The 9,871-nt window shown below is 43.4% G+C and overlaps 1 protein-coding gene across 2 annotated transcripts; it reads right to left on the minus strand.

Annotated features, from left to right (window-relative positions):
- Nucleotides 1-868: 868 nt before the first annotated feature.
- LOC123444537 lies at nt 869-6,510 on the minus strand. Of its 2 annotated transcripts, none has more exons than XM_045121289.1 (15): nt 6,343-6,510; nt 6,158-6,235; nt 5,962-6,048; nt 5,689-5,856; nt 5,529-5,597; nt 5,292-5,418; nt 4,895-4,967; nt 4,669-4,785; nt 4,127-4,246; nt 3,481-3,499; nt 3,156-3,234; nt 2,469-2,839; nt 2,069-2,184; nt 1,900-1,993; nt 869-1,510 (listed from the first exon to the last, which is right to left on the minus strand). In XM_045121289.1, the coding sequence occupies exons 1-15, from the start codon at nt 6,469-6,471 to the stop codon at nt 1,454-1,456; spliced, it is 1,704 nt and encodes a 567-aa protein (XP_044977224.1). In that variant the 5' UTR covers nt 6,472-6,510; the 3' UTR covers nt 869-1,453. The 2 variants fall into 2 exon arrangements, with proteins under 2 accessions (XP_044977224.1, XP_044977223.1); XM_045121288.1 differs by having other exon boundaries at nt 2,469-2,842.
- Between the last annotated feature and the right edge of the window lie 3,361 nt (nt 6,511-9,871).

Here is a 9,871-nt window from a genome sequence, read left to right on the forward strand (position 1 = left end):
TTTGAATGATACGTGGTGCATAGAATTAATGATTCAGAAAAAATATTTTTTCTTTGTTACGAACAAGTCTGCAACTCTTCCAGATAGAAGATTATCACTAAAAGAGAACAACTATTAGTCTTGGTAGATGAAGTCAGATTGTGTACTGACATTGTGGTAATCTCTGTATCCTATTTCTTCCTGTTATTTTGCTTACACAAAATGGTCATGTTTATCTAAAATTTCTTTTGTCAATCGCCTCCAAATTAAAAAATCAGGGTAATATATAGAATGTGTATGTTCCATTACCCACAACTGTACCGTTATCTTCTATTAAATAATTGGATTAATAAATTTTCCATAATCTTTTGTTGTAGTTTGTAGAAGAGCAAAGTTTTACCTGCTTATAATGTGTCCCCTTCTCCCGGTAGAGTTAACTACGCATGGAGGTTTGAGGAAGAGCTCGTTGGACGAATTTTTCACCCGGTGCAACGCACGGGCATTTGTACTAGTCACTACCAACATCAGGGATGCGCAAAAAAAGGTGAGTTTACCGTTCGTTTCGAAGTTGGTGCCGAAGAGCTTTGCCTTCTATTCCACAATTTGTTCCCTCTGTTTAGTCATTCGCTGGCTGCTGAGCTCCGCATCTCTTTGAAGAATCATTCGAATGAGAAACAACTGTGGTGTTGTTGCTATCAAACAAATTTTTTCCGCTGCATTGACCGGCATCACTAAGCTCCATCTCTTTCACTACAACATCATAGATGCGCCAAAAAAGAGGAATCCACTTTCCTTTTGAATTTGGTGCCTTCTATTCCATCCTTTATCTTTGTCTATTGAGTTCTGCATTTCTCTGAAGAATTGTTCTTGCTTTAAAGGCAAACGACTGTGCATATTGTGTTGCTCCGTTGCCATCAATCACATTTTGTACAGCTAGAATGTTTTGTTCACTACATAGATGATGGTACACATGACATGTAAAATGAAGAACAAAACTTGTATGGCAGTAATGACTTCACTTTTTTTTCGCTGCATTGATCAGCATCACTAAGTTCCACCCCCCCCCCCCCCCCCCGGTGCGCGCCATACAACAGAGGAGAATGTCTTGCAGGCTTACGTGCCTCTCAGTTTACGCTTTCATCTATGCCAGAAACAGGATCTGTGAAGCTTCAGAGTGCCATTTTTCTGAATGCTTCGTAGACCAAGTCACTGGAACTACCTCCTAATACATCTAAATCATTAAAAATCAGAACAATAAATCCTTGGGAGGCTCTCCACTTGACAGTGTTGACACTACCGATGAATCTCATGTTGTCCTAGTCTGGTTACCAGCTTGAACGAATCCTCATATCCCTTTCAAACTGTAAATTCTGAATCCAAATCAAGCTTTGATTCAACAACGCAACTCTAGGCACCAGGGCTGTACACCAGCTCCATAATCTATCCTCCAATCCATGCATTCGTCCGTAACACGTTAGCTAGGCCGATCAACATGCACCCTCAGATATTGGTCAAGGACACTCTGGAACACCTGCATCGGACATTTGTAAACGAGATAGTTGGTTAGGTCCATGACATCTGCAAAAACATTAAAGCTGTAAGTTTGGTCCATTTTTTTTATTTGGACTTGGCAACATTATTACTATATTAATCCCTCCATCCCTAAATATAAGACATTTTTTATACTACCATAGTGTCAAAAAACGTCTTACATTTCGGGATGGAGGGAGTAGGTGCTTAGCTCCATGAGACCATGATACGTTGTATATTTGGGTTGACAACAATAACATATAAGCTGGTATATACTTAACAAGTTAAAATATTTGATTTTTTTCTGTCACAAGTCTAAATAACACATTGAATATTAGTTTCTTGTTTTTCCTATTTTCATGAAATGGAAAAACTCATGAAAGGAAGTACCTGGAAAGAAAACAGCTCCTTCCTATTGAGAAGTGCGTCCATTGCAGCATATTGGTCATCAAACGCACTGTAGAATGTCTTGTAGAACTCAGACCTGTATCATGATAGTCAACAGTTTAGAAGCGTCACTATAACCTGAATTAAGAAAATGACACGGGAGGTTACTCACTGTTCTTCTGTTGTGGTTTGTTGATCCATCTCATCAAACTTCCTAGTCAGTATCTCTGCTCCTGTCGGTCCAAGTATGTTGAGGACTAAACCTTCTAATGTCCTTGGGAAAGTATGCTGAAAAGTGTGGAAATTTAAGAGAATTTAGATAACAAGAACAAAAATATGATCCAGCATAACTAAGATGCTGAAATATTATAAAGCACAATGTAGTATGTATGATACTCCAACGCCGATAGAGGTTTTGTGCATGTTATTATTACCTATATTGGGAATATAAGCAAGATCAACTTATTCGCTAATTTTCAAAGACAAGGACTTGAAAGTACAAAAAGTTTGATTTAGAAGGGGGGACATGCTATGGTACAGCTGATTATAACTTTTAAATACATGGTACATACCACCATTGCTAGTAGCATGCTCCGCAACTCGAGTGGTTCAACTGGCAAAATGATTTTTGCAACAGGGTCTTTCTCCAAGAAGGATGAATCATCTGCAGCAGTCTTCTTTCTTTCATTACTTTGGCTGGAAGATGGATCCTGAGATGCAGATTCTGCTATGTCATTTTGGTCAACCGCTTCAACACTGTCATGAACAACTGACATGAGTTCATAAAGCGCTTGCAGGGTGCTGGGTTCCAAAGATTGCAACGGTGCACCTTTCTTGTCAGATGTATCAGCTGCACCTTTCTTGTCAGATGTATCACGCGCACCTTCCTTGTCAGATGTATCATGACTTTTGACCTTGTTGCGCAAATTGAATTCCTCAGAACCTACTAAATAATTAACAGAAGGTCTTCAATCATGATTGTAAGAATTAAAAGGGAATTACATCCAAATCAATATACCAAAAGAAGTATGAAGGGATCAGCATTGCTTTGTTCATAAATGGCTACAATGGTTAAATAGACAAACAAGCAGTTACTGTGACAATCTTTGAAGTTCAAATAACACATATAACATTCATCCATCGCCAATAGTCAATATAAGCTTGGAGAGCACTTAACTGTCATTATATCACTAAATCTAACTAAACTAAAAATAGGACAGAAAGCTTAAGGTGCCTCTTGAAAGGCATAAAATACTGACCTCTCGATGCTTCGTCTGTAGGCTGAAAACCGCTGTTTTCTTTCGCATGACTGAAGGATTTTTGCTGCACTATTTTGTTCTGTCGCATGAGAGAGCACAAAGTTATTACACAAGTTATTCCCCAGATCACGAGGAGAAAAGGAACTGCTAACTACTGCATGCAAAGGCGACAAATCATCTAAAGTTGGTTAAAATCCCCAGATAGGACAAGAAGCCAAGGAGCCAGGTGATTTCAGAAACCAATAGCACACTTAAGAGTATTTTCAAACGATGAAATGAATGTTTTGTACTATCAAAATAACCAAAGGAGGGTAATGGGACATACCATCTCTGTATCCACCAATCTTCACTACAAATCAGTTTTAGAGGTAGACACCAGCAAGATAGTGCCAAAACAAGGAGGGAAACCAGTCAGGTATATTATTGATTAAAAATAGGTACTGCAAAATAAGCACAAACATAAAAACTTGGGGATCAGAAAATTAGTCATTCTAGATGTCCTTCAGTAAATAACTGCACGTTCTGAAATGCTACTACCTCTGAAACAAGGGAATTGATACTGAGTAAAGTACTAAAGTGTAACAGCTGTTTGTTATTTTTATCATGTACCCAGATCAACATCCTTACAAACGTAGAGGAAGATCCAGCACCTGATTGATATGGAAAACCTCATGTTTACAGGGGAGAGTAACCATCGAACATGCACTTCATCTTATGGGTTTGGGTACTTTTTATTCTTTTTTTAGAGATACTTTTTATTCATTCATCTTATGGATGTTGCTACCTAGGAGTATTAAATATACACAATTCACCTGGAGGGGCGAACTGAAATAAACCAAGAAAAACATGAACTGAAGGGAACTAGGAAAAACGCATACTCCTACACTTAAATACACTACAGACAGTCAACCTGGGGAAGCTGCAACACATATTAAGGGAAATGTGGATGGCCCAAATATAATAAAAAATACCTCCTTAAAATCCGGCGTAGATAGTAGGCATCCATATGCTCTAACATTTCAGACATTATTCTTGACTTCCACCAAAAGTTAATTGCTATGGTCAAATCATCACTGTCTACTTGGTGATACCTGTTAAATAAACTCTCAAAGTGTAAGACGTATTAGCTATCCTACATTAGTTTTGCTGGAGGATACCTAACAGAGCAAAACTCTAAGAAATAAAATTTTCCCATGTGCAACATCCAGATTTTCCCAGGCTTCAGTTTTTTTACTTAAAAAAAGGGTACCAACTTTAAATAAACAGAATGAACCACAGAAATATCAGGATGTCACACTATGCTAGCAACATATGAGCTTTCACATATATCAAATGCATTAAACCGAATAACCACTTTCTAATTTAAAGGAGATAAAGGGTTCAGAATGGTATGATGAAAATAAAAATGAAAATCAGCTATGGAACACGGATGGCAGATGGCACTAATCTTCTGGTATCGAAAATTGTGATGCTGAGAAATAGGATTTAAGTAAAATAGTTCAAAAATATGTACCATCCTTCTGGTATGAAAAGAGCATCGCCACAATTTAGGACAACTCTTTCAGAATACTCCTTCATGTACTTTGCTCTTGTGTAGCTTGAATAGTCTGGTTCCTCAATACTGACACAGCTGCCAAAAATGATTGGGGGATCAGGGAAAGCATTTTCGAGCTGCTTAATTCCAATTACTAAAGTCAATTAAATAAATGGAAATAGTTCCTTGGAGCAAAGGAGTTTACCTATGGTTGGAGGCCTCCCCGTATACAGGCATTGGATACAAAGATGGGGATGCGGAGGGAGACCACAAAGTTACTGTATGTAATTTTATCAGGAGCAATAAACAATTAATAGGTTTCTTTAAAGAAAATATCAGGCGCTAGAAAATTAATATTTCAAACGGCTTCAAGATAAGAATCTTTTATCACGTGAAAAGACCATGAAACTAAAGTTGAGGAGAGCAAATGCAATTAGAAAACAAAAGGTCCATCTGCAGTTGCAGTAAAATGGTGACATTCCTATGTTGTTGCCAAAGACACAACCAAGTACCAACACATGAAACTCGGAGAACTTGTAAATTAACATCCAAAAGAACATCAGCCATAGCTGCATAGCATACTGCCTAAAACATAAGGATACCTTTCTTGCATCCAGCCACCACGCAGAGAAGGTTATGGTGAGGATCATAATGGGTACTTGATCTCATGTGAGCCCTACTCATCCAGAAGTTTATTGATGAAAATGGTTTTCCTTTCAGAAATATAGGCTGCAGAAATAAAAAAGAAACAAGTTAGCAGAAAAATTAACTCAAAATGTGAAGCTTGGAAGTCGTGAATAGAGACGATTCGTATGAAAAACAAACACGGTTAAGCAGACCTCCTGAATGTCCTCTTTTAAAGCTCCTAACGAGCATCTCTCTTTATTCTCAGTGTTGAGGATTGACACCTGTTGTAGGTAAGATTTACTTGCTTGTAAGTAAATAACTGTATAGCACTACGGTCACTACTTATCAGAAGGGTGCAAATGGCAAACATGCCTGTGCTAGATAGAGTTGCTCGGAATTCTCCGAGCTAGCTGGGCATATTTCGCCTGAACAAGTTGGCTCTTCCCCAATCCCCTTATATTTGGATGAATCACCAGCAGCATTCAGACCCCCCAGGTAAGATTTGCAGGAGTGCATGAATGTGGAGAATGGGACAGAAACCTACATCAAGGAACAATATACCTAGTGTCAGCGCCTAAATGTTAATTGTGCATACGGCATAATTTTCAAGTTCCAAGCAGCAAATTCGGAGTAAAAAAGAACAACCCTCTCATGACTTCTGAGATCCCCGTAGAACACGTGCCCGGTGCTCGACATCATGGCTTCCACAGCAACATCAGGTCCCACCTTGTCCTGAAGAATGAGAGAATGTCTGAATGACCGGGTAAACATATGCTATTTTTTCCATTGTGTCCTACTCCTAGTATGAACTGTACAGGGGGAGGGAGGGAGTGCTCCCAACCAGCAAATAGTCGATGCCACCATGGAGAGGATCCCACCGAGAGGAGGCGGCCGAACCCTTGAGCACGCCGCGGAATACCTAAAATATTGGGGATTCCCCCGCGGGAGCAAGCACGGGAACATCAGAAGGGTGCACGGGGAAGGAAGGAACGGAGAGCTGGGGGAGATGGAGTGCAGAGCAGTTACGGCGGGGACGTTCTTGGGCTCGATGGAGGCTGCAAACTCCTCCGAGGACGGCGACGAGGAGAAGCGGGCGGCGCGGAGGCCGGCCTCCACCCGCGCGCCCACGAACTCGGCGTCTTCCTCGGCCTGCATCCCTTGGCCGCTCGGGAGCACGAAGAACCTCGGATGCAGTTTTTATTTATTTTGAGGATTCTCTCGGATTAAACCTGGCCATATGTCAGGCCGGGCCGGGCCAAAAAAAGCCCCTGCTGAAAACCCAGGCCTGAGCCCGGCCCACTCCGACCATTGGGTCTAATAAATCCAAAAAGCCCGACACAGCCCAGTCAGCCCGTTTTGATTACAATCAAAAATTGATTTTTCCTCAAGCCTGAGCCCGGCCCGGCCCATCAAACTCAATTTCCAAGCTTGAGCATGACCCAATGACACAATTAGGCCCGTTTCATGTCGGATCGGGTCATCGGGCCAGGTTGTTCATGGCCACACGTCGATAGGCCTAAGAACATCTCCAGCCGTTTGTCCCTCCAGGGGCATGAAATAGCGTCGTCTGGGGGCGCGCCGGCGAAAAAATTGGCGTGAAGAGGGGGGCTCGAGTTCCCTTTCGTCCCCCCCCCCCCCAAAAGTCACCCCAACTGATTTTTTAAACAAACTCGGCCCAAATTCGACCAAAACCAACTCAAATTCGAAGGAAATTCATAATTTTTAATTGAAATTTGTACAAAAGGTGAAATAGAAACATAATTAAATTACGTCGTCGCCGCCCGCCGCTGTCGTCGCCTTCTACATGCCGAGAAGCTTGTAGAAATTGGTGTAGTCAGCGTCGTCGTCGTCTTGCGCTCCGCCGCCGTCCTTGTTGCAACCCTGCCCTCGGTCGCCATGGCGAACGGGGTTGGAAAGGCCCCGGCGCCTCCTCGTCGCCGTCGTTGAGGATGACGATGCCGCCCTCCTCACGGCCGCGGTGCCGATCTCCTCAAGGGCGCGGCGCTGGCGCTCCATCTCCTCCAGGACGTAGTTGTCCCGCGCCCATTTGAGGGTGGCCTCGTCGACGGCGGCCATGGCTAGGAGCTCCTACTTGACGGGAAAGAGTCCCGGCTCCGTCTTCGGCTTGACGAGGCGGGAGGAGACGCCGGGCTCGTTGATGATGATGTCGTCGCTGCGCGTGCGGCGTGTGGTGCGACTCCGGCTTGACGGGGAGGAGCGCCGGCGACCCGGAGGAGCGGGAGCGGGAGCCTGACGAGGAGGACGACGCTGTCTCCATCCGCCTAGGCGTCCAAGAGTTGCTGTGGTGGCGGTAGAAGGCGGGTGGCGGTGGGTACTCGTACCGCGGCGAGTTGCCGCCCTCGATGTGCTCGAGGACATCCTCCAATGTGCAACGAGGGACGCCCCACCATTGGCGGCACCCCTCGGAGTTGTGGCAGCCGCATGGTTCCATCCCGTTGTTGGTGGCGAGCTGGTCGGCGTGCCGGCGTTCGAAGTATGTCGTTCAAAGCGTGTTGCTGTCGAGGGCGTACCTCGGCAGGTTGCACGAGCTCTCCAACAGCGACGATCAATTGCGCGCGATCTCCTCCCGCCGTTCAGCTCGAGAGGGCGGAGGTCGCACCGGGACTCCATTGACGCTCAGCCTCCACGATCCCGGCATCCTCATGTCTGGTGGCACCGGGTAGTCCGCCTCGTAGAGAAGGCGGGCTTCGTCCTCGTGGAGGTGACGGCGGTCGAAGCCATTAGCTGTCGCTCCATCGCCGAGGAAGCGTTCGGTCATTTTTTGGGAGAAAGAGAGAGGAGGCGTCGGTGACGAAAGAGGAGAGGAGAGGGCGTCGGCGACGAGATTCTGGCAAGAGATGTGTGTTTCCACCGGCAGGGAGAGGGCACCTTACATAGTCGCGGACGGGCGAGCACGCAGAGCGGTGTCGTGTGAACGTGTGGCAGGAACGGGCAGGACGTCCGTCGCCGCGCCTTCACTACGCTGTCCGTGAATTAATGGAAGACCGACCGACGACGTAGCCTTCGCATTGATTCCTGCGGAAAACGAGGCGACGAGGAGGACGCCCGCGCGCTAGTCGCTCACTCGACGGGTCCAGAGTTGTTTCGCGCCAAAAAGGTTTTCACCGACGCCCCCGGGTGCCCCCCAACGCGCTGGGTTTAGCCTGGGACCGCCGGCGACAATTTTGACCCTAACGGACGAATAATAATAATAATAATAATAATAATATTCAACTTTAGTTATCAATTGAACCGATACTTATTGAGTTGTAAAAAGACATGATTTTATTCGGTTATCGGTATTTGTTATCTTAGTGGTTGAATATCTCAATGTCGTTCATCATTGGCAAGAGCTACGATGGAAAAACGACGATGAGGCACATAGACTTGGCTGTAATGCCCTATTTGTGTAGGGTCATTTTCGTGTGCGTGGTTCAGTTATCTCGTGTGGTTGTACTGCATATGCTCTTGATCTGATATGTTTAAAATACGTTTTTCAAAGAATTACCCTTTTAAGGTTTCTCCCCTTGTTTTGATTCCTTGGACCCATGTTTTAGTGTTGACTGTTCATGCCACATCGGTTGGTTTTCTCGATTCGGCTCGGTCTACTAAATTGGGTGATTGTTATCACAAACATAAAACTAGAAGGTGAAAACTGGAATTCATTATCTTTGGAAAAAAGAAAGTTGGAAAAGAGGGGCAAGAGTGAAAGTACATGGATTTACATATGGACATATGAATTCTCTTTGAAAAACTCATTTACAAATGCCAAAAAAAATCTGAAAAAAGTTTCACACGTAGATCTTCACATTCTATGGGCGTGATAAAAGTTTTGTGGGAAAACAACCTTTTCTTTGACATGTGCAAAAAAGACAAAAAATGTATCGTAAAACACTATTTAGAAGTGCTGAACTTTGTCTTTTTTCATGGAAACAAAAAAAGATTTTTTTCACAGACCTATGTGCCGCGCTCATATGTTGTGAAGATGTATGCTTGAAATTCTGATTCATTTTTTTTATATTTTAAAACACACTAAAATGCATATTTAAGAAGAAGGTTCATATCCATGGGTTCAGGATGTACGCATCCGGGACAAAAGGGGCTATGAAAACATCTCTAGCAGATTCCCTCAGACAAATTGCATTTTACGGGATGTTATACGGGATGACATGCTCAAATTCTACAGATGAGTCTTGACCCATATTTTTTTTTACAGGCGGCCCGTAAATCGACTAGGTTTTCGGTGTTGGAAATATATGCCCTAGAGGCAACAATAAAATAGTAATTATTATATTTCCTTGTTCAAGATAACCATTTATTATCCATGGTAGAATTATATTGAATGGAAACTCAAATACATGTGTGGATACATAGACAACACACTGTCCCTAGTAAGCCTCTAGTTGACCATGGTCAAAGATGGTTAATGTTTCCTAGCCATAGACAAAGGTTGTCGCTTGATAATGGAATCACATCATTAGGAGAATGGTGTGATGGGCAAGACCCAAACTATGAACGTAGCATGTGATCGTATCATTTTATTGCTATTGTTTTC

Source organism: Hordeum vulgare, chromosome 3H (genome assembly GCF_904849725.1).
Source record: "Hordeum vulgare subsp. vulgare chromosome 3H, MorexV3_pseudomolecules_assembly, whole genome shotgun sequence".
In the NCBI taxonomy this organism is placed as follows: domain Eukaryota; kingdom Viridiplantae; phylum Streptophyta; class Magnoliopsida; order Poales; family Poaceae; genus Hordeum; species Hordeum vulgare.

Excerpts from the sequence above, each read along its gene's own strand:
- LOC123444537 (XM_045121288.1), bottom strand. The coding sequence starts at position 6,471 with ATGCAGGCCGAGGAAGACGCCGAGTTCGTGGGCGCGCGGGTGGAGGCC. Across the intron at positions 5,419-5,528 it reads TAAAAGAGGACATTCAGGAG|CCTATATTTCTGAAAGGAAA; the intron begins GTCTGCTTAACC and ends TTATTTCTGCAG. Across the intron at positions 4,968-5,291 it reads GGTGGCTGGATGCAAGAAAG|TAACTTTGTGGTCTCCCTCC; the intron begins GTATCCTTATGT and ends AATTACATACAG.